This window comes from Aptenodytes patagonicus, chromosome 23 (assembly GCF_965638725.1).
Source record: "Aptenodytes patagonicus chromosome 23, bAptPat1.pri.cur, whole genome shotgun sequence".
Lineage (NCBI taxonomy): Eukaryota > Metazoa > Chordata > Aves > Sphenisciformes > Spheniscidae > Aptenodytes > Aptenodytes patagonicus.
In genome coordinates, this window is record NC_134971.1 from 191,934 (window position 1) to 215,460 (window position 23,527).

The window sequence follows — 23,527 nt, forward strand, 5'->3', positions numbered from 1 at the left end:
GTGAACACAGTGAAATCAAGGTGGTTTTCAACAAAGCCAGGAGAAGCACAGCAACTCGCATCAGATGGATTTAAACCAACATATCCAATAGCAGCAGAGCCTGTTCCAGCAGGGTTCTCAGGCTTGGGAACAATCTTCCCAGCCTGAGAAAGGACTACAGCATCTCAGCTGCTCTCTAGATCTGGCTCTCTCCCTGCACTGCTTAGGCTGCTCGCTGCACACTCTCTCTCCTGGTGCTTCCCAGCCTGGAAAGGGTTAAGTCTCAAAATCACCTCCTGGGGTTTTGCTACTTCTTTTCTGCTCCGTTTTATTTCCTCAAAGACAGAGATCAGCTGCCTGGATCTGGCTTGACCTCACAGCAGAGCCCATAGCCGCCCTCTCTGCAGCACAGATTGCCTGCGTGCGTGTGGAGGGGCACGGGAGGGACACGTAGATTTGCTGGGCTGGAGCCCTTTTGGAGACAGGCATGAATATTTCATGACGGGGAGATGATGCTTCAGCAGCATCATGCAGATGTGGATTTGCGCTGTGCTGTCGGGGACACAAAAGGACAGACGCCAGGTCAGCACTCTCCAACTCCCAGGGAGCCCACTGAGAAGAGAAGCCCCCCAAGGGTAAAGGGACCTCCTCCACCCATGTTTGCTCTGCACGGCCAGCAGTATGAGGAGCCGCAGGTGGTGCCAGCAGCTCCTGCACAAACCTGCCATCCTCTACCTGGCAGCAATATCCCGGCAGAGAAAGCTGCACGTTGGCTTGATCTGGGGAGGGCTAGAGGGACAGCCCTAGTACCATAACGCCCTGTTAGAACGCTGCACCAACCCCAAAATACAAGATGTAACCAGATGGTCATTCCTAACTGGAGCCCAGGTTTCAAGAAAGGCACAATATCCAACTGGACCCAGAAAAGACATCTCTAGGGGGGCTGGACTGCATTTGGCACAAACTGTACAGACACCCTTTGATTCGGGCACTCAATACAACTTCCTTCATTCAAAAGGAGAGCGAGGTTTGAAAACCCCCGTTTTGACTCTTCGCAATGCGTAGAGCGGGTCCTGTCTAGGAGTCTCTGAAAGTCTGGCATAAAAGGAGCACTTGTGTCTCCAGAGCGTGTGTAGAGGGCGGAAAGAAAATGGACCAAACAGCATGACGCAGGACTGCCTACAGCAGGGCTAAGCTCATTCCTGGAACTCTCAAGCATGAGCTAACAGCAAAATTATCAGGGGTACAGTACCAAAGTGTATTCCTACGGGCAATCCTGTGTGGAAGGAACGACCGGCCGTCTTGGTTCAAGTCCTCCAAAATCCAGCCATGCAGTAGTGATGCCAACAGGAGGAAGGAGCAAGATTTCAGCAAGGGGAGCCTGTGGAGGACCACAGCTCTGGAAGTTAATTGAGACAAAGCTGCTACACTTTTCTTGGACATGAATTTGAGTGGGAGGTGTTTGTTACTGCCAATACATTTTTCCTCATACACAGTTCTTCCACATGAGGTTGAACCGTTAAGCGTTGACAGTGCATCTGTTAAGATTGGCTCTAGAAACCAAATGTTCTTGAAAATAAAGAGAGAAACATGCTGTGCTTGCCCTTCATCTTCCCAGCCATCCAGCTCCCAGTACCATGGAGAAAAGCCACGTGGAGCAGCACACGTGCACATGGATGGCCCAAGAGCGGCCATGTTTAAAGTACTCCTCTGCGTGAAAGGTGCGGCAGGCTGAGGAACAAGGGGAAGTTCCCCAAGAATGGCAAGACTCGGCGAAAGGGCGGCACAACAATGCCAGGCTTGTTTCTACTGACAATATAAGGCTTCAAGGAAAGGTCCCGCAGAAGATCTGGGAGAAGGGCTCTTCCCAATATTTCAAATTCCTCTCCCGCTTTGTGTTTTCTTTTTACAACTGCATTTCTGTCCTACCTCCCATGGCAGTTACCTTGGCCTTAGAGCAAACAGTGAGCCTGCTTCTTCAGAAAGATCCTGCACCCATCAGATTGCGCCGGGATCACCACAGACTACAAGCACTGGAAGAGGACATCCCTGCAAGCAGAGGAAGATGACCTTCCTCCAAGGTCAAGAAATCTTTTCTTCAGAGGAAGGAAAACAAAAAAAAAAAAATAGAAAGGCCAATGCAGCCTCCTCACTTGACTCCCTTTAATTAGTAACCATCTGGTTTTGAGAAGAGCTGTCAACCAATGTAGAGCATTTGGCAAGCTTCCTCAGCTGCTGCTCTCCTGACTTCAGTTCTTCTTGGAAATGCTTTAAGCCCCGAGATGCCAAAAGGGAATCAAAAGAAAAGTAAAAGAGAGTGCGCGCGAGTGAAGCAGAAGAGCAAGGATGCAGTATAACCTAGCAGACAGGGTGAGACATTCCCCAGTTCCACTTCCAGGTTGGGGAGCAAACTGCGAACGCTGCTGGCCATCCGATAGCTGGGAAACCTCCCACCCAGCCAGCCACACGGGAGGAACTGCAATACCTCAAGCACCATACTTCAAACAAGCCGTTACAAATCCCTTGACATTTTCCGGAAGTCGGGCTGCTCAATTCAGCATCCTGGCCAAATTCCAACTTAGGCAGTGACTTTCTATCTTCCTAAATTCCCTCCCTCACTTCAATTTCTTCTTTGTCCCAACCACTGTGCGACGGCACTGTGTGCCTGCAGGTACGTGTGCTGCTCCAGCACAGTGTTCATCCACCAGGATAGACACAGAGAATCTTACAAACCAAATTCATCGTGCTCTGTGGACAAGAGCTGCGACACTCTTCCTCGAGTTTTGCCCTGGTTCTGCCTGATGCCACACTCTGCTCAAATAGGGGGGTGCCGTTCTCCACCGAGAAACCTGCAGGTGCAAAGGGAGCGTTTCACCTAGTGTTTGGACAGAGCGAGGAGGCACACTAACCGTTCTGCTCTGCAAGCTCCCAGGCTGCCTCATTCTCCGAGCCTCAGAAGCTCAAGTAATCAGGCATGCTCTGGCAGCACAAGCCCTTTTGCTCTTTTCAGGGAAGCAGCCGCACTGGTAACAAAGCTGGGTGGCAGGAGCCGGGCTGCAGCATTTTTGTGAGCCCTGCCTGCCTCATTAACATTCAGAGCACGTGGCTCAAGCAGCTTTTAGATTACTCCTTCCTGACTCTGGGACCTCGTGTGTGAGTCAGAGGCTTGCACGTTTGCTTCCCCTGATCCCTGCAAGCCCCCAACACATGGCAAACTACGTTTTGAACGGTTCCCTTAATTTCTGCATGCAGACAACCTTCTTCTCACTTTTGCGAAGAAGCAGAGTCATCCTCTACTCTCCCAAACACCATCATGCGCACATGGACCACCACCCTCTTTTCTCACAGACACGTTCAGATTTTGCAATACCCTCAGATTTCGCAATACCCTCTTGTAAGCGGGTACATCAGACTCCCCTACACTCACACCCCCTCTACTCATTTCCACCCCGGTTCCCATACAGTGCTTCAGCTTCCCTTGAAGCACGTGCAGAAGCCAGCTCCCTTTCCCTTCTCCAGACCCATGGTAAGGGGGTACAGGCACAGCTGAAGGAGCGGAGGATCCCCATGTTAAATACATTAATGCCCCGCTACAAACAGGGCAGATATCGTTTCCCAACGCATTTCCGCAGATCTGTCCTATGCAGCAAAGGAATCTGAGAACCAAACCTACAAGATCCTCCCGTTATACCTGCCCTGACATTCACCAGCCTGTCAGAGCAGCAGAACTGCAACCTCATTGACTCCTGACCCACGAGAAAAAAAGCAAGCATTAAATTCCTTATTAGAGCGTCTGAAACCACCAGGGACCCGCACCTGATTAGCGTTCTCGCACATTTCCAGAGGGGCAGAAGAGCAGGTTTCAGCTGCCCTGATCTGCACGGGGCTATGAGATATTCTCACCTCCTGTCTCAGGAGCTGCATGAGACTTGGGCTCGGCTGGGATGCCCACTGTCGACAGGACAGTAGGAGCTCAGGAACTCTCTCATGTCCACTTCTTTTAAGAGGATGAGTGTGCTGGTCTGATACTCTTGGGACTGAAAAACCCCATGCAGGGAACAGCGAGGTGCCCAGGCAGGCGACAGGCGAGAGAAACACATGTGGGTCATCGGGCCTGGGCCATCTTCCCATACGCCTCGACACAGGACCAAAAGCAAAAGGCTGTGGACACCGTTCCTCTTTTCGGTTTCCCAACCTCGGCTGGGGAAAACAAAGCTTTTCCTTTACACTGTACGCTCTGCTCCAAGCCACAGGAACCTCTGCGCAGTACTTCCATCTTCCATACTTCTCCTCCAAAGCCTTTCTTCCTTGTCTATTGGCATTATGCAAAGTGCCCAACTGCCGATGCCAATGAGACTTCAGGCAGAAATCCATCTACTTCTCCCTCCAGCTCTTAATTAACATGTGGACTTTAATTACATTTCCCATTTTCACAACAAAATATGTCTCTCTCCTCCACCTGCCCCTCCCCGAGATCATTACAAGAGCTCAGATAATAATAATAATAATAATCATCATCATCATCATCATCTGTCTACCCTGAGAGTGAGGCAGGGGGCACCTGCTCCATCTTCCCAAGCTACCTCCATCCCACCTAGCCCCCGGTCACTCATTCCTCGGAGAGCCACATGCCCTGGTCCCGTTCCAAGGGAGAGGGTTGGACGCACTGCTAACAGGTTGGCACAACATATTGCCAGGGCTGAATGGTGCCTGCAGGTTTTGGCTGCAGCGAAAGACATTACAATTCAAGAATGGACACAGAAACAAAAACAAATTGGGGAGGTATTAGGGATTCTCTTCCTTTTCAAAGGTAAGGATGGGCCACCCTCCTGCCGAAGAGGCTCTATCCTCACTATTTATATGAGGCACAGCAAACACTGCTAGGAAGCTTTGCAGTAACACTCAGCTGGTTCACAGACATATGCAGTAAAAAAAATGGGCAAACTTTCTAACAAACCTCCCCACATCCTCACTGATCCAGCCGCTAGAAAAGCAATCACCTTAGTAAATCACAAAGCATCCATTTCCTGGGAGAAAGTGGAAACTGAGAAATTCTTCCCTATCCAGCCAGATGGGAGCAGGCAAGAAGCTGACACTCAAGCACGGACCTTGGTGCAGTCAGGCTTTTATGAAGCTCAGGCGTTTGTCTAAAGGTAACTCAAACTGCTCCCACTCTCCTCACAAGCCCAGGAACCTCACCCAGATGCAGTCTATCATGGCGGGGAGACTGAGTCCTGCACAACATTGACCTTGGATTTGCAAACTCAAAATCAGAATCAGCTCTCAGATGGACTATTTTATCTGAATGTTCAAAATTCAGCAGTCAGCTGGTGGCTTTGTCCACTTACAGAGGTCCGGGAAATGGGATTTTCCTTAGTTGTTACTTCACACCTCAGACTCTTTCAGTGCTCCTTGAAAACCTAATCTCTAGCCCTCCTGGCAGCAAACAGTAAGGTAATACTGAACTGAGTATCAAGCTATGCAATGTTTGCTTTAGTTTGCAGACAGACCAAAGACAGAGAGCTGCCCACCTCTTCCATTGCCGAGTTCTGAAGAATTAGCAATACTTCACAGAGCAGACATGACATCAGGCTCTTGGGACAGAGACAATAACATAAGGGCAGCATCGAGGCGATCGCAACACGAAGGAGATACATGAAGGACTAAAAGTATGGCCCAGAGAGAGTCCGCAAGGCAAGGACTGCACGATCCAAACATACAGCTAAGTGCATCATGCATAACTGGGACAGAAAGAGCAGCTCGCAGCAGAGCTCCATGCACGGGCAGCAAGCATGCCGCCAGCACAGACGGTGTCTCTGCTGCTCGCAGAAACCCGTATCCCTCCTCATAGTCCAAGGATGCAAGAAAACCAAGTAATTGCCCAAGCAAGAGAGTGTCGATAAGCACGGCAGAAGGGAGACGATGCCCCTTTAAATGTGACTAAAGTGTTGTCAATGGATCTGCCATGGTAGAGGAGTTAATCCCCCCCCAGCCCCTCTCAGCCACTGTGATGGGATAATTAGATGCGAGGGCTCAGTGCAGATGATGCTCCAGTTGCTTAGCAACTAATGGTTTCCATGGAAATGGAAAAGCAGAGCCTTCGGAGCAGTAAGTGAGCAGTGCAGCAGGGCAGGGAAAGATGCCTTAAACTCCTGCACTGATCCTCTCCTCCAGAATCACTCGGAGGCCTTGGGGTATTAGGGGAGTGAGAAGGGGGTGCCTTAAAGATACAACATCCCTGTTTCAAGCAGCAGTAAGAAGAAAAGGGTGTTTGTTTTTTTTTAGACTAAACTTTCAGTGCCATGGTGGTCCTGATCTCAGTGACCCTCCACTAGCAGGACGAGCGAGTCTGAATCATACAGAGTGGTCTTATGCAAAGGCCCATGTCCTGATACATGCATCGTCCTGCTATAAGCAGCTGAATGTGATTCCAGCATCAGTTCCCACACCCAGGGGCTGAGAGGTGAACACACACACACACACACTCTAACGTGTTTAGATTTTCAGCGCTGTCCCATAAGAAGCCATGTACAGGCATCCAGGCTGGCCCTGAAACAGCAGGCAAGAGGAGGTTTCCTCTCAACTCTGCAGCTCCGCAACACATACAAAAGTGACGCTGGCTATAAAACATGAAGACTCTCGCCAGAATAACAGAGATGAGATTTATTAACCTCAGCCCAAGTCTGTCATCTGGTACTTCCTTCAACATGACCAATTCCTACTGCTTTATTACCGCTGCTCCCTGCACTGAGTCGGCATCCCACTGTTTCCAAGCATCGCAGCCATGACCTGCATCTCTTCTCACTAAATACCGCACGTGCTGGCAGTGCAGCTGTACTGCAGCAAGCTGCAATCTTGTCATCTCGTGAGCTGAGCAGAGCCAAGCTCTGTTTGTATTTTGATAAGAGAGCTCTGGGACACTTAGATGGGGTTGTTGATTCAGTACTAGGTGGTCTTCACCCCCCTCACATGATGCAGGGATGGCCTGCATCACTGCCCGCTTGCAAATGACAGCCTTATGTGTTAAAGCTTTGCAAACCTCTCAAGCCCTGATGGCACAGAAGGAGATACGGGAACACACATCACGAAGACGAGCCCTGCTCTCCTACCCTCCCCTCCATCCAGCACCGCACTTGTGACAAGAAGCATCCCTTGCAGAGACAGCAGCACACTGCGCGCCTTGGGCACCAGCTGCAGCACACGCACTCACTGCTTTGCTTTTCCCCTTCCCACCTGGGAGGAGACTGGCAGCACGTGCTCTGCTCCACAGTGTGCCATCTCTTCTTGGCAGAAAGCACGTAAAATGGAGAATAGGGCAGACGCCTCCCTCGGGCAGCAGCTGAGCTGGGAGGTGGCACGTACTGCTGGCAAGGGGAAGCCAGACCGGGCTCTGGGACCCCAGTGTGCATCGGTCAAAGCCACCGACTCCGAGATGCTCTGTGGCTCCTTCCTCCCCTCACTGCACGTGTTACTTTGCCCTCCCTGCAAACCCAGAGGATGCCGGCTGCGACATCCGGAAGGGATGAAGCATCCCATCGGCCAGCCTGTGCCGACGGCTAATTTAGCTGTGAGCGAGGTCTCCTCCCTGGAGCCCTGTCCTGATCCACCCGGCGCTTCAGGAAGGTACCGCAGCGGAGTCGCCAAAAAAGTTGTGGAGTGTTTCAGACTCTGTCCCCTATGGCTTTCAAAGGGGGGAATCAAAGGGAAACGCTGCGCTTTGTTCTGCAGGGGAGCGGCACGAAAGGTGAGTGGCAGCAGGCCCGGCAGAACCGGTCGCTTCAATCGTCCTCCAGCTCACCTTTGAAGTGGTTTTAAAAATCAGGGAGGAGGGGCAGAGACCTGAGTTCAGCTCTTTTGCTGCAACTTCACAGAATTTGAGGACGTGGGGGGTAAGAGGCCACCTTTCCCCCACCAGAAAAATAGCATATCTGTTCAGAGGGAATAGAATATGGCTAATAAAAAAGGCTGCGATACTCGTGAAGTACATCTTTTGTGTCCTCACGTCCTGAGGAGGCTACGAACGGCTACAACGGCGGTGGCAGCATCTTCCTACAGTACCGACAGAGGCATAGCCAAGCATCTGCAGGATTAACCAGGCACACTGACACAGCCCCCGGTCCGGTGCTGATGGAGCAACCGACTCTCACCAGTCCACAGCCTCCTCTCTGCCTTGCGTTCCCTCTCCTCCCGCCTGCCCGTACTTTCCCCACTGCCTCTCTTTAACAGAAAGGACTGGCTTTAACCCCGGCCCACACAAATCCTGGGAGCTCTTTCTATATTGTAGTCACAGCATCAGCCACTTGCTGCAGCACGGGGAATCGAAGCAATGCCAACACAGCGGGAGTGGCACTGTGGAAGGACAAGCCAGGCGCCTACTGTACACCCCGTACTAGGAAGATGGGGAAAAGTACCAATTAGTTCATTGGAAATTAATCTCTGTTCTACCACAGAAATATTTTTTATATAAAGAACACAGTTGATTGGCATGACCAGTATTCACAAGCCCAGAGTCCCCCCAAGCCCACTGAGCTTGCTTCTAAACAAACACCATCAGCTGGGCAAAGACAAGATAGGAGATGATACCCTCCTATCACCACGGACAAGCGGATGTCACTGTACAAATTCAAAGCTTTCAGGGGCTGTGGAATACAAGAGCCATTCGAGCCAGACTTGAACGACAACTCTGAGTCAGAAGCCAAGTTATAGAGCTCCCCTATCTTTAGGGGAGAGAGTGAGCTCGGATCCAACATCTTTCAAGAAACAGGAGCAAATCTAGTTTCTCTGGCTTGCCGAGAAGACCTCGCACAACACGTTCACACACACACACACGAAGCCATAAGCCTGGCCGAAGACGTCTACGTATGCCTCACGCACACACGCAGAAATGCACATGCAAAAGTCAGACACCCTGAGAAGCAATTGAGCATATTCGCAGTTACGTCTCGAATCTGAAATGTCTTTTCTCTTGATTTGCAAACAAGTCTTAATCTAAAACGCCAGGAGATGGCAATCAACAAGGAAAGAGAACTGCGCTTGCCCCCTGACCCCAACCCGCATCCTTACAAAGCTTCCCCGGAGTTCTTGTGGTTATGAGGTGTGTGGGAGCAGGTGAGACCGGTTTTCAGTAAAACTATCCCATCAATTGGCTTCCATGCAGGTAACACTCACCTGAAAAAAGCTGGCTTTGAAGAATCCAGACCTGAGTCAAGACACCTCCAGCTTGCCGCCTCTCTACATTTTCAGCTCCGTTCATGATGCAGACAGAGATGCTGGCTACTTTGACCTTCTGCACATGTCAGCAGGTTCTCTTCTAACTTCCGTTTCACCTTCCGAAGCTAGAGGGGGACCAAAAAATGGGATGGCTTTAGGAGACAAGTGTGTGCTTCTGGTTAAACCATAGGGCATAAGGAATCATCAGTCCTACATTTTATTTGCCGCAAATTGGCTCTATCAGTCCGATCAAGATCCCTCTCCCCTGGGAAAGCAGGGGTGGCAAGACAGAGCTCAGGGGCTATGATGCTTTCACCCAGAATACACAGTATACAAACTGATGGGATTGGGATTCAGCAACTGAATGGCCAAGGGCAAAATTAAGGCCTTTTAGCCTTTTCTTAGACTTAAGGGAAAGGTCCATGGTTGCAACCGTATCTATTTAAAACATTCTTAGGCTTTAAGCTGGAAACCAACACTTCTGCTCCCGGTTTTGCTAGCTTCATTGCACAGACTGGGCAGACCACAGGGCTCATTTCCCTGCTTTACTTGTTTGTATTACAGCAGGGCCTCAAATCTCTACCAGAAAGAAGTAAATGTTATCACATGGGGGAATGCTTTCCATCCCTGCAGCAGAGGCAGGAAATATTAGCAAGCTCTTTTCACGTCTTTTTTTTGGGGGAGGGTCTAAGTACAGCTGTTCAGGGCTTCTCTGGGTGGAGCACTATATTATATTATGTTATATCCTATCCCTCCCCTTCCCTTGTGTTACTTACCAGTTCCACAGACCAGTACAGCCTTCTCCGAGGACACAGAAACCTGGGGGAAGATGGGAGAAAGGAAACTCTAATCAGCTGCAGCCAGCTGCTGCTAGCAGCCCTGGAAGGTCTGCAGCTGTTTCTCGTCTCCTTCATTGCTCTGTAGTAGCCTTTGCTGGATAGCCCCCACCTAACTCCGGGGGCACCAGCTCTGAACCGGCTACAGGTGAATTCAGTTGCACCCTGCAAAATGCCAGCTCACACGGCCTCTTGTGGCCAAGCCACACACTCCGGTTGTCCTCCTGCAGCTCTGCCAGGCTGCTCTTCCCAGGGTGGCTCCTGGAAAGCGGCACAGACAACGGTGTCCTTCCCCTGGACGAGTCCATCCCCAAATATTCTTTTGTCTTTTTTTCACATCGGTGCCTCACACCTTGCCCCGCTTGCTTTTCAAAAGCCACACTTGGCAAAAGAGCAAGCAGGTCAAGACGCTTCATCCGCATGCAAGGTCTAGCTATCGCAGAACTTCTTTTACCCCCCAAAAATACTTACGCGGTTCTATGATTATTAACATAACTGCATCCAGTCTAGCGACTCCTGTGCAAGTTTATTGTTGAAGTACCAAAGGTTATGTGGGTAGGTGAGGCATCAGTGGAGGGTGCATGTAGATAATCACAGGCTTAATGAATTACTATGCCTCAGCTGATGCATACACCACCGTGTGAGTTTCACTCCAGATAGAAAGGGGAAAGCAACTTTGTGGAGCGACAGGTCGAGTGATACCTGGTAAATTATTAAACTATAGTAGGTGGATTGTTTGCAACACATCTCAAGTCAAATACCAGGCTCCAGTTTCAGGAAGGGGAGGGGATTTTGATTGGGACGCGCTCAGACTTTTTTTGAGGAAAGCAGCCAAGCGAGCAGGTCCTGCTCACACCTGAGGAATCTGATGGGGAGCATGTCGTCTCAGCTAACGACTGAACTTCGTCACACAAGGGTGGAAAAAGCAGTGCGACAAGTCTTTTGCATGTAAGCAAAAGCAAAGCCATACTGGCTTGATATTTGTGAAATGCCTAACAAGAACTAAGCAAAACTTAATACAGTACAAACTATCATACCTGCTTTTATTGAAGAGGCAAAACTGAGCATGCCAGATCCTTCTCTGCCTTTTGAAAGTTACCTTTTCAAGAAAAGCTTGGTTTGATGTTTGACTTTTTTTTCCAACAGCCCATCTCAAAAGATGCAAATATGCAAAGGATGAGCATAGCGACAGCAAACAGCGCAGGAACATTTGGCCCAAACCACCGCAGAGCAAGCCTGCAGTTGGGGAAAGCGTCTTACCCTTTTCTTTCATCACGCAGAAAAAACCCGAACAACTTGAAGCCAAACCTTTGGCGCAAGGGTCACGGAATTCACTTTTAAGCCAAGATTCTCCCAACACCATGATGCTAATGTCATGGCGCAATCTTTTCCAGCTATTGCCAAAACCAGCCTCTTTCTGTCCGTCTCCCTGCTACAGACTGGCAGCAAGTCCCTGATGCACTCCTCCGCTACGAGCATAACCTGTGTCCTCCTACAAAATGGTCAACATATGCAGTGAGTCTGAAATCTAATTGCCTGCTGGTACTAAGCCAAAGCTTGGATTTTGATTTGTAGATACTCCGTTTCCACCCATGCCACCTACCTCCCCTGCCCCCCGAGCAGAAGAGTGATGGTGAGTGGGCGAATAAGGATGAGGATGTATTACAATCACCCTTTAATAGCACAAACCACATCGCTTCCTTCGTCATACCTGGGACAGATTAGGCAGGGGCCGTGTGTGAAAGATATGGTTGAAGAAACAAAAGCAATTCAGGAAGGCGCAGAGTTTAGATTGCGTCTTCAAGCTGCACAAAACGTTTCTAAGAGACACGCTGTGAAAGCACGCCCAGTATCTGCTTAACCAGGCTCCTTTTCCCCGATTGTGGTACCCCCTCAGTGTTTTGCCAGGGCTGATCTAAAGCAGTTCCCAGCTGTGAAACCTGCAACTTCCAGGCAAACAGGGCGAGGGAGCTCCCTGGTACCTGCAAACGCATCCCGAGCACTCTCTGCATCCCTCAGAGATCCGTCCTGCTTCCAGAGACATTCGGGTTCTCAGATCGGGGAAGTCCACTGCAGAGCATAGGTAACGCTGTGATTTCATCAGAAGCAGAAAAAAAAAAAAATGTTAGCCTAATGAATACAGGAATGGCTCATTTATCAAGGCTCTAGCAATGTAAATGGGCAGAAAACAGAGCCTACCTGGTGCCACCTATCTTCTTCTCAATCAGCTCGCTTACTCCACCAATATGGACCATTTACTCACTGGAAGGGGCTTTAATAGGTATTTAGAAGTGTGAAACAGAGACCAGCCTTTCACCCACCTGTGTGATATCCTTTTTAAAAAAAAAAAAAAATGACATCAACTCTCCCGGCACACAGAGCACTGCAAGCTCGCAGGATTCTTTGTGCCACCCTTGCAGATCCCACCACGCTCAGCACCCGGAGATTACTTTGCCATACAAAGAAAATGTACTTGAGTTTTCAAAACAAGTCATTTTGGGAAAGCCTGCATTTAAAAAATGGCCTTGAGGACTGGGATATGGCAGAGGAGCTCAAACTCGCCATCACTACTGAAGAGTTTCTGCAAGGTAAGGGCCTCAGGGGGATTGACTGACTTGGCTTCCTTTTAAAAAGATTCCTGTCTCCAAAACTCAGGTGAAAATTGTAAAGTCTGGCAAATAGTAAGTTCCAGTCTAGAAGTTAACAAAAAGCCCATTTTCTTTGTGTTTAACTATGATCAGATCAAATTAGCAGCATCTGCAATCACATACAAAGTGAGCATGCAGCTTACAGAAAATGAGGCTAACACAAAAAATATAAGCTCACCGCAGTGTCTCTGGGCTCCCCACGTCTACCAGCTCTTGACGAGACCCTGCGCCGTCGCACGCTGAAGTGGCAAGCTGACCCCCTGGCACACGGGTGCTCGCTGCCGGGAGCACTGCCAGATGCCAGGGATAAGTTTGGGACCTGGTACTACCTACAGAGGCTGGCGGTGTTTCAAGGAATCGCCTGGGAAAGGGGCTTTTCTTTTGCCAGCCAGAACATTTGTGTCCAGACTGGAATTTTTCTAAGCTTACGCAGAAAAAGTTGAAGCCTGTCTCTCAAGGACAAGGATATAATTACATAGCTGTGCCTGGAGACACACTTCCCTCCGAATGCAACCTTTTGGGTGGATAAACTTGAGAAAGGAGGACTGAAGGGAGTAATTTACGCTCTTCTGGCTCTGCAGGGGAAAGAGAAAGTAAAATTTCAGAGCTGAGCACCGTTGTTCGGGCTGGCCGCAGCAGTGCAAGAACACGCAGACATGCACGCTCTATGCAAAACAGGAAATAAAACACTGTTTAGAGGGATGAGAAGGCAACCGGGGACCTTTGCCTTGGGATTTGCATTGCATTAGAGCTTCCCCAGGCTGCCTCTGGACAGCAGGGTCTAGAAACAGTCCTCAGCTAGGACCAGCAGGATGACGTTTCTCCTTCTCCTTAGAACCTGGCGTTCAGCCCCATCTGTGGATGTGGGTAAACCCCAGCCTGGTCTGCCCCATCCCCAGGAGCCCTGGCGTAGGCCCGGCCGGATCCGACAGCCCCGTGGCCTTGGTTGCTGGTGCCGCAGAAACCTCCTCTCCGAACACATCCTGGGACTACTCTGATCCGGACTGCTCCGAGGAGGACGTGCTGTCATCCTCCAGCGAGGCTGGAAAGGTACAAAAAAGGGAACCGCTTGGGCAGTCCTAGGCTTTGTACGTGCTTAACGATCCCACAGGAACAAACGAGCTGGCTCAGCAGCTCCGCAAGTGGTTGCCTCCCATTTCAGCAGGGGTCAGTCAATGCATGGAGCCCATCTGACAAACAGGTTGAGAGTACAAAGTGCAGGGAAGGAGGCTGAAATTTGAAGCATATAAGCTTTCTATACGCACCCTGCCAGACCCACCCTCCCCCGGAACAAAGCAGCTTATCCCTGTCCCTCATTCCACCCAGGGCTAATATATCCACATCCTCTCTGCAGCTTACTGAGGATGAAGACGCTTCGCATGTGGACATCCCAGTTCCTCAGGAGATGCCGGAAACTCCCATACTCGAGGCAATGCTGATGCCTCGGAAATCCGCAGTCCTCAGACCTCAGAGCGTGAAGCTCAAGTGCCCCAGGCAGACGAGCACCAAAATCGAGGGACGCTGGCCCCGTCCCCCCCTTAATTACTGCATCCTCATCACCCTCGCCCTGTGCAACAGCGCAAGTGGCAGTCTGACCGTACAGCAGATCTACCAGTTCACACGGTACCCGCTCTTCTCCCAGCTCCTAGTGCAGAATGAGGGGTACAGGAGTCTCTGATCTTCTACTGGGGAGCAGGGATGTGGCGGCCAGGACTTGCGTTCTGGTCTTAGCTGTGCCTTCGGCTCAGGATGCCGCTGAGAAAACTGCTTCCCCTCTTTGTCAACATGCAAACCCAGGAGTCTCGAGAGCCGGCGTTTTAGTTTTGTCTTACCCTCCTTAGAAAAAACAGAGTGCTCAACTGCGCCAGCCATCCTTACACCACAGGGGTCAGGGAGGACCCTCTCCTCCTTCTCTTGCTCGGACATGATGTATTCTGTTATTTGTCACAGCCTCTAATTGCTTCAGCTCAGGACAAATCTTTTCTCTCCACAGGCAGCACTTCCCATTTTTTCAAACAGCCCCAGAGGGCTGGAAAAACACAATCCGACACAACCTGTGCTTCAGCAGCTGCTTTGAGAAAACCACTGGCTTCGTGTGCGGTGAGGGAAACCGCAAGTCCTGCCTGTGGAAACTGACCCCAGAAGGACGCAGAAAGTTTCAGGAGGAAGCACAGGCTCTGCCCAAAGAGGCTCTCGACTTGGTGCGCCGAAGCATGAGCGAACCGGGTATGTTTCAGAGGGCAGGAGCCCCACAAAATGCTGAGCGGGTCAGACTCTACAAGATTCCCATGGTGGGAGGGATACAGGTGGGCACCTGAGCCAGTACGCAGTCACCAGCACTGCGGGACACTAGGTCTAGGAGATGATACCAGACACTCGGAGATCCCTGTAGTGATACCCCCAACAAGCAGGGCTTGGTCACCAGACCAGCCAAGGACCCTTCTTTAATGAAACCAACATAGCAAGAGAAACAAACCAGGCTACATTAAAACGCAGAGCCTTCATCTCAGTATCACGTTGCTCAGCAATACAACACCTATCAGTTTAATACGGATAAGAACTGAGGCTATAGCATCAGTGCCCGAGCAGTCATTATGGTCCAAGTAACTATCGCAGCTTCCTCTCTCTGTATCTTTTGCAGAGCTCATGAGATCTCTGTTTGGCCTATGATTCCTTCTGGTTTCCTGCTTCTGAAACACGTACCACGTGTTTTCAAACCAAGCTTGTTTTCTCAGGTGCTGCTGCAGGTAGTTTCCCAAGAACTGCGTGTGGAAATTATGAGCATCGTGACATAAGGACTCAAATTTAGAAGGGGGGGAGGAGAAAGATGACCGATCTCATTTCCCTCACAGTAAGGCAAGTTTTTGTTCCAGCTGCACGCATCTCAAGTTGCAGAGGCATTTCGACATGTGGCACCCGCTACAACTTTAACACAAAGTCCTCCACGCAAGCTGTTGCCTCTTGCAATGTTCTTGCGGTGCAGAGGATTAAGCTGCCGGAAAAGGCTGATCTGTTACCTAACAAAGGGTCTCAGCCCACAGGTCGGAGGCTGAGCAGAGAACGCATTAGTGGGCAGAGTGAGAGGAACCCCCTACCATACAGACGTTATTCCAAGCTGTTGCACTTGCCCGCCCAGCTGTAAAACCAGCAGGCAAGGATTCACGTAACTGCTGGGCAGGCTGCTTTGCAAGGTGCTTGGAATTTCTGCAACGCTCACTTGGCAGAAATCAGCGAGCACTGCAGAGTGCGAGGAGGGAGAGAGTTATCTTGGAGAGGCAAGGACGCAACAAAGAAAAAAAACCAAAAACAATCAGAGCTTGCTGTTGCGTTGTTGACTTACTTGCTTCTCTAGCAAGAGGCAGGAAAATCACGTCCCCAGGCCAGAATTCAGGCAGGTAGCAGGTGTCTAGCGTTCAAGAAGAGTAGATTTTTTCATACCTTCTCCCTGGCTGCTGCGGCAGTTGCTTGAGCAGAAGCATGATCAGTCCAGTTATGTCCATTATCAGTCCGGTGTGCAGCAGGAGCCGGGGCGCCCTGTCGACAAGGGACAAACAGCACACAGTCATGATGCAAGTTCTGGAGTTCACTGCTGGGTTGTATCCTAGACCTGACCCACAGGGAGAGGATGCCAGGGGCCAGCCCATCCGAACCTGCTCAACAGGGCAGGCTGGGCGCACCCTGGAGATCAGATCCTTTCACCTGTGTGCCCACGAGAAGGTAAAAGAACAGACACGTTAAAAGTGACTTGATCAAGTCTAAATGCACGCGCTGGGATGGTAGCTTCCCTGACTAGCGCACAAACCACCACGCAGGGTGGGTCTGCGCAGCTGGGTGCTAATGTCACCTGAGCGACTGCAGAAGTCAGGGAGAGACGGATGGCTGTCAGTCCCACACGTGACAGTGCAGGCTGGCTGCCTGAGCAGGACCTGATTTAAGGTGAATGGTCTTTGAAGGCCTGGCTGCACTGGATGGCAGCACTGAGATAACCTTGATGCTGCAGTTCAAATGCTCTCCTGCAATCATGCCAGACTAGACCATGAGTATCCTCAGCTCTTACTAAATTTAAAAAAAAAAAAAAAAGGGCAAAAAAACCACCTAAGATTTTGGTAGAGCTGTGGATGGGCAGGAAAACAAAGATGTCAGGCCAATGCTACCAGACAGACTGTGTCGAAAGGCAGTTCGGTGGAAGGTCTGTGCGTTTCAGGGATGTCCGACGCCCCCAGAGAGCGTTTATCATCATAAACGAAAAAAGTGTGAAACCAAAACAAGTTTCAGACAGGCCGGGAGAGCATGGCGCTTGCCACGCGCACGTCCCCACGTGGCATCAGGTGGCGGGGCACCAAGTAAAATGCCAGCTTGCTATAAAGAAAAAGGCATAGGTTTTCCTGCGCCCCTCCACTCTGAACAGCCTGCAGCGGGACTTAGCCACCGCCGGCACTCGGACCGCACACCAGAAGCCTCAGCCAGCCCGCGGCTTGCCCAGCGGCCGTCGAAGAGCCCTCGCCCTCAGAGGGGCGGCTACCGAGCACCCCCACGCCGCTCTGCCGCATCGGGGCCGGAGGGAAGGGCCGGCGCCCGTCACCGCGGCGCCCGGGCGGGCGGTGTCCGCCTGCCGCGCCTGCGCCCTGCGGGGCCGCGCCGGGCCGCCATGGCGGTGCACTACTGCGGGCTGTGCCGCCGCACCTCCTTCACCGGCCGCCGGCACCTGTACAGCGCCGCGCACCGGCGGCGGCTGCGGGAGGCGCTGGGCCGGCTGCAGGAGGAGGTGGCGGCGGCGCGGGCGGCGGCGGCGGCGGCGGGGGACGGGGACGGCGGCGGGGCCGTGCGACGCTACGACCCGGCGGAGCACGAGCGGCGCGTCTGGTGCCTGTGCTGCGGGCGCGGCGTGCGGCGGGACGGGCGGCGCGGCGGGCTGGCGCTGCCGCAGGCCGGCCTCCTCCAGCACCTGGCCGGGTAGGCGGGCGGGCGGGCAGCGGGCGGGCGGGCGGCCGGCCGGGCCGGGCCGGGCCGGCGCTGACGGGTGTCCCGCAGGCCCGAGCACCGCCGGGAGACGGCGCGGTTCTGGCGGGAGAACAGGGCGGAGGCGGCGCTGCGGGAGCGGTTCCTGGTGCCGGCCGAGGAGTACGAGCGCTTCGCGCGGGCGCTGGAGCGGGCGCTGGCTGCGCACCAGCGGCGGGAGGAGGAGCGCATCCGCCAGGTACCCCCGGCTCCGCACCGACCCGGCTCCGGCCCCGCAGCGCCCGGCCCGGCCTCACCCGCTCTCTCCCCGCAGATGGCGGCCGGCATCCGGGAAGCCGAGCGCAGGCAGCAGGAGACGGTGCAGGCCGCCCTCCAGGTCGGTGAGCCGTATCCTGCCCTGGCTGCACCCTGGCAGGGACCGGGGATGGGGCCATGCACCCCCACCGGCACCGGGTGCTCTCAGGAGGGGCTGGGGGTGGGGGCTCTGCTCAGTACCAGAAATATTGTTCCTTTTTCCTGAATCACACTCAGCTTCAAACAGAGCCAGAGCTTTGGGCAGGACCTTCTGTCTGCAGCCCCCCAGCAGGACCTGAAAGGTGAGAACCATTTTCCTGAAATTGCTGCTAACCCGTACCCTGCTCAAAATGCCGGACCATGCCACAGCAGCGGTCTTCCTCGCTTGCTGCTGCTGCTGCCAGAGTGGACGCTGTCATCACTAGGATCTTGCCTTCATTCAGATCCTTCGCAAACTTTCCTCTAGACTATAGTAAGCACCATATCCGCAGAAAGATTACTCTCCTGTCCACACTTCCGTAGGTAAGCACTACCAGCCATAAGGAGCGAGCACAGTGATAACGTGCAAGTGTTTAACATTATCGTGCCCCCGAGAACATTTCTCCTTTTCCTTCTGACTGCAAAGCTCTCCAAACACAAATACAAATTCTGCTCCAGAAACCTCTGGACAATTCTTGCCTGCCCGGCTTTGGCAGTCACTCACCTCTCAGATGGCTGCCTCTTGGCTCCTGTATTCCAGGGACTCCTCTCACGATGCAGAGCAGCCTGGCCCGAGTGGGATGCAGCCAGGACCTGACTTAAACTGGGTGGAATCAGGCCAGGCTTTGACCTTCATTGGCCACCAGGTAGGGCTGACATGCTAATGAGCATGACTTAAGTAACTGCAAGTTACATATAGCATGTGTTCCAGAGCAAAACAAGGGGTCGCAGTCTCTGTCGCTGAAAAAGGCAGCTTTGCAGATTCAGACGACCAACTAGCTGAGAGTTTCTGTCCTCCAGTGTTGACCTGTGTTTCATGAAGCAAACGTTCTTTAACGTGCACAGAAAACCCAAACGCTCCTTAGAACTTGATACTGGAAGGGAATGCACATAATGCCATTCTGTTTAGAGAGATTCTTAAAAGCATCAGTTTCTCATTGGTGTTTTATGTTTCTGTTAACAGGAAACAGAAGGGAAAGGAAACGTTCACACAGGTAATCACGCCTGCTTCGTGACTCATTTGGTTGCTACTGAAAACTCTTGGCTTGCAAATATAACGGGGATAACTGAAAGCAATTTTGAAGCAGTTACAGCATAACTGGGAGGTGCTCGCTCTTTTGCTAACATTTGACATACTAGAGAAGAAAACACTTCCGTATTATGAAAACTGTTGGTGCTACTGCTGTGTGGAGTGTATGGGGTTTGGGGTGTGACCTGCCACGGCCTTAACGGAGGCAAGCCAGCTTCTTTTTCTTACAAAGCCCCAAGTTTACTTTTCCTTCGCCACTTACTTGGCAGGGCGAGCTGCAGGGACAGGGGGTGGAGGGGATGCTTTTCCCTGTCTTGAGCTTAGGATAACTTCAGTGGCTAAATACATTTTCCCCGTGATTCTAGGAGCAAAACCTCCATGGCTAACAGAGGACGAGGATGGAAGTAAACAACAAATTGGACCTTCGTATGAGGAATTTCTCAAACAAAGTGAGTAGGTTGTATACATGTCAGTGAACCTTACGTTCACTTTACCGCACTAAAGAATCAAAAGCTATTTGAATGAAAAACTTTCGCTTAACAAAATCTATTTTTAGAGGAGAAGCAGAAGCTGAAAAAGCTCCCAGCGGAGCGTGTGGGTGCCAACTTTGACCATACCTCTCAGACAGGCGACAGCTGGCTCCCTTCCTTCGGGCGAGTTTGGAATCATGGCAGGAGGTGGCAGTCCAGGTAAGCTTCAGGGCAGCATGGACTGATGCCGAGCGGAGGGTGTGCAGCTTCCTTCCATGCAAGCTACTCACAGAGCGGGCTTTGCGGTAGCAGCAAGCGTAAGGAGACGTCTTACCACCGCACGAACGCGTTATGCCACACAGTGCTCAATCCAGGCAGAGCGCCGCTCTTGTCGTGGAGCAGTGCACGCGTGACTTGCGAGTTGAAGCACGGTTGCGACTGCAGAGGCCGCGCACGCAAAGGTGCACGCCTTGTTGAGCTTGGCTCACCTTTCAGACCCGCGTACTGGTGCATATACGCACATTTGTCCCGCTGGTGCCTTGTAATACACTAGAAATCTGTGTCAGCTAGCTGAAGAGACTGCTACAGCTCACTGAGATAACTGAAAAAAAAATCGTTGAGTGAGCTTCCGATCTAAAACACTATGCATAGCACTATCTTACTTGTTAGGTGAGGCAGCGTTCATTACCTCCCTCTAAGGGCTGTTGCATTCTGACTTCTACGCTCTCTTTCAGGCATCAGTTTAGAACTGAATCAGGGGAAAAGAAGAAAAAAAGGTGATCAGAAGAGGAGCGCCGCAGAAACCAAGCTGTGACCGTTGTGGAAGGGTGGACTGTAGGTAGCTGCAGCTTTGCTGGTGCTGCCGCCGCCGCCAAGTTTAGCGCTCTTACTTAATGCATACATCCAGATGTGTTCACCCCTGGAAGGCAGGATGACCAGAGCATAATACTGAGTTGAGCACTGTTATTGAAAGCTACTCTGCCAGGGGGTGTCGCAGCAGATCCACTTCCCCTGTAACGGACACACAGCGTGTATCTGAGCATCGATTTCTGAAGTCTTAACACGAAGGCAGATCCTGCCAGCAAGGAAGGTCTCCTGCCTATGCTGTTATCTTCACAATCAGAAAGCCTACCTTGTACAGCGTGTGCTGCCCGTGTCCTACACTGATGTGTAGCATGGCATCCCGTTAAAGAAATTTTTGAGAAATACTTTTTTTTTTTTTACCTGTGTTGGTAGACCAACTGAAACTTGCTTCAGGTGCAGGGCCTGCTCTGGGGGCAACTGATGACTTGCTCCTGATATTTTCATTCTAATTTATATTACTTTCACTCGTTCTGCCTCACCTAAAGGACAACTGATTAGTCCTCAGTAGAAGAAAGGAGGCCTTAAAGACCTTTGCTGTGGGCAGCTGTTACTTTTAATTTAAATAAAATACATACAGCCTTATTTAGAGCTGCTTATCTATGCTTCCCCACTAGAGCTGACCTGATAGATGCTGTTGCCTTGTACACAGAGAGATCTGTGGGCACGGCTTGGTTAGAGGGAGTTTAAATAAATAATGAAAATATCCCACTAGCACCTTCCCTACCTACAATGCAAGAAACAGGCTTCAATTTTCCTCCTACTAGAACCAAATATGGTTTAACGTCGCTGGCTGCTGTAGGCGATGCCCAAGTTCCTTCCATTTTCGCAATACAAAAGCGTGTTCACGGTACATTCGTAACACTGTATAAATGCAAAAACTCGCTGCTAGAGGAAGATGGCCGTGGCCTGGACCAGAATCCACTATCACTAATGCGTCAATAATGAAACGTACACGTTCTTGAAAAAGCAAGAAAAATTATTTCAATCATTTTATTGCGTGCATCTACATATGACACATTGTTGACGAGGTCGCTGGAGAACCTGGAAAGCAAGAAGTCCCAAATCAGACAATCAGGTCAAAACGAGCTAGCACAAAGGAAACTGTCCGAAAGCTCGGCTCCAACAAGAACGCTTGGACACAGTGCCTTCCGACAGCAGGGAGGACACATGCCCGCGTACCCTGCAGCCCAGAGAGACGGGAGAGCACACACAGCTTTCCCCATCCGATAGGCAACAGGGACAAAATCGCAAATTGCTCTTTAATTCTGGAGAACCGATATTTCCAGTAACGCCACCCAGGAAGTCGCTCAGGAGTGCGAGCAACGTCCTCTGAACGTCTGGAGGAACGGCCCATCCAAAGCAACACGGGAGTTGTCTGTTACATGGTGTGTAGCCATTTACTAGCCCTGACAAAGCACAACCCAGCTCCTTCACAGAGCCCGCCGTCTCACCTCCCTACGCGTCCTCCCCTGCGGCAGGCGCATCTCCACCTTTTGTGTTTCTAGTGTAGATCACTTGGGCTCGGTGCTTGGACACCAGTTTGATCAAGCCTATGAAAAACAGAAATTATTTGAGTGCACGCGTACTGGAGGACGCTGTGGACGCTGTGCTCCCTTCTAAAGCAGCAGACTGGGCAATGTAAAATAAGAAACACCAGGGTACCCAATACCACGCACGCTTATACAAGGCTTTTTGTTCAGGTCTGGCAGCCGTTATGTCACAACCCATCCTTCTGGCAGAATTTTCTTAGTATAGCAATGCCACTGAATGCAGCAGAGCCGCTGCTCCTTACTTCGGAGCACTTCTGAAATGCAAGCTAAGGCAGCGGCTCGTCAAAAACACACCAATTTGCGTACTTCAGATGCAGCACGAAATCTTCTAGGTGAGCAAGGAAAACAAAACATCCAATTCAAGCTGCTTTCTGGTCTCCCACAGCTTTGAGCGCTTACCTTTGCTAAGCAGCTCCTGGAGGGCAGCCCTAGCCAGGGAGCCTCGAATCTTCAGTCTCTCCGAGACAACTGCAGGTGTGATGAGCTTGTAGTTGGGCACTTCTTTGCACAGTTTGTCATAGGTGGCCTTGTCAAACAAGACAAGGTTGTTCAACTTGTCTCTCACTTTCCCCTTGGACCACTTCTACTTGGAGAGAGAAAAAAAACCCTAAGCCATCTTCTAAGCAATAACAAAAGACAGGGCTTTAGGGTACCCTAAGAACTGCACCATCAAACGCCTTTATCTCACATCCCAGATGAAAGGGCTGACGAGATGCACAAAATCGTCTTTGTAAATGTACACGGTGCAGAAAATACCTACAGTATCTCCAAACAAAAGGAGTAAAACCTCCTGTTACGCAGATTTAACACCATCACCTGCAACTTACTGCCAGACGGCGAAACAGCTCCTCTGACAACGTGATGGCACCCATGCCACCACAGTGCCAGAAGCACCCAGCCACCCACGTGGAAGGCCTGGGGAACCCCAACAGTCTCCTCCGAGCTACCAGGCTCCCGTGCCCCTTTGCTGTGCTCAGCCCAGCGTATGAGCCCGGCTGCCCCCCTCCCTCCCCCCCGGTTTGCACGGCAGGCTCCGGGAGAGCCGCGGGCGCGTCTCGGGGCCTGCCGCCAGCGAGGCCGCCTCGGCAGGCGCGGCGCAGGCTTTGCCAGCTCCTACCTTCTTCTTGGCTTTACCGCCGGACTTGTTGACCGGGTCCTTGTCCTTTTTGGCGGACTTGCCCGCATCCTTCTTCTTCTTGTCGTCTTTGGGCGGCTGCGAGGGTGGGGGAAGAGAGATGGGACAGTCAGCGGCGGGGAAGGCCCCCCCCCCGGGCCCCGGCCTCTCCGCGGGGCCGGCCGCCCGCCCTCAGGGACCCTCGGCGGGTCCCCCCGCACCCCCTCAGCCCCGGCGCCGTCCCGCGCTCACCATGCTGCGGCGGCAGCGGCTGCTCCCCCAAGATGTCGGCCGAGAAAGGAAGCGCCTGGCGCGAGGCGTGGGGAAACCCCGTGGTCTCGGGCGGCTTCCGGGGCACGGCGTGACGCCACTTCC

General features: G+C 51.8%; 4 protein-coding genes across 5 annotated transcripts in view; 2 read left to right on the forward strand and 2 right to left on the reverse strand.

The window, feature by feature from the left end:
• BCL9L (BCL9 like) overlaps nucleotides 1–12,358 on the reverse strand; it is a 75,816-nt gene extending 63,458 nt beyond the window's left edge. For both annotated transcript variants that reach the window (XM_076358363.1, XM_076358362.1), the window contains exons 1-4: nucleotides 12,225–12,358; nucleotides 12,008–12,114; nucleotides 9,966–10,008; nucleotides 9,148–9,314 (exon numbers count right to left, since the gene is read on the reverse strand). The gene's annotated coding sequence lies outside the window, so the exon portion shown is untranslated. The remainder of the gene's footprint in view (nucleotides 1–9,147; nucleotides 9,315–9,965; nucleotides 10,009–12,007; nucleotides 12,115–12,224) is intronic.
• A 134-nt stretch (nucleotides 12,359–12,492) lies between these two features.
• On the forward strand, nucleotides 12,493–15,343 carry FOXR1 (forkhead box R1). Its single transcript, XM_076358365.1, has 5 exons — nucleotides 12,493–12,613; nucleotides 13,509–13,723; nucleotides 14,028–14,296; nucleotides 14,667–14,899; nucleotides 15,315–15,343. Exons 1-5 carry the CDS (start codon nucleotides 12,493–12,495, stop codon nucleotides 15,341–15,343), a joined length of 867 nt encoding a protein of 288 aa, XP_076214480.1.
• A 1,978-nt stretch (nucleotides 15,344–17,321) lies between these two features.
• CENATAC (centrosomal AT-AC splicing factor) lies at nucleotides 17,322–21,070 on the forward strand. The gene is made up of 9 exons (XM_076358550.1): nucleotides 17,322–17,626; nucleotides 17,705–17,870; nucleotides 17,946–18,008; nucleotides 18,164–18,228; nucleotides 18,666–18,771; nucleotides 19,089–19,119; nucleotides 19,520–19,603; nucleotides 19,711–19,843; nucleotides 20,359–21,070. Exons 1-9 carry the CDS (start codon nucleotides 17,322–17,324, stop codon nucleotides 20,402–20,404), a joined length of 999 nt encoding a protein of 332 aa, XP_076214665.1. The 3' UTR covers nucleotides 20,405–21,070.
• A 394-nt stretch (nucleotides 21,071–21,464) lies between these two features.
• On the reverse strand, nucleotides 21,465–23,507 carry RPS25 (ribosomal protein S25). The gene is made up of 5 exons (XM_076358552.1): nucleotides 23,405–23,507; nucleotides 23,156–23,251; nucleotides 22,438–22,621; nucleotides 21,940–22,038; nucleotides 21,465–21,529 (listed from the first exon to the last, which is right to left on the reverse strand). Exons 1-4 carry the CDS (start codon nucleotides 23,405–23,407, stop codon nucleotides 21,944–21,946), a joined length of 378 nt encoding a protein of 125 aa, XP_076214667.1. The 5' UTR covers nucleotides 23,408–23,507; the 3' UTR covers nucleotides 21,465–21,529; nucleotides 21,940–21,943.
• Between the last annotated feature and the right edge of the window lie 20 nt (nucleotides 23,508–23,527).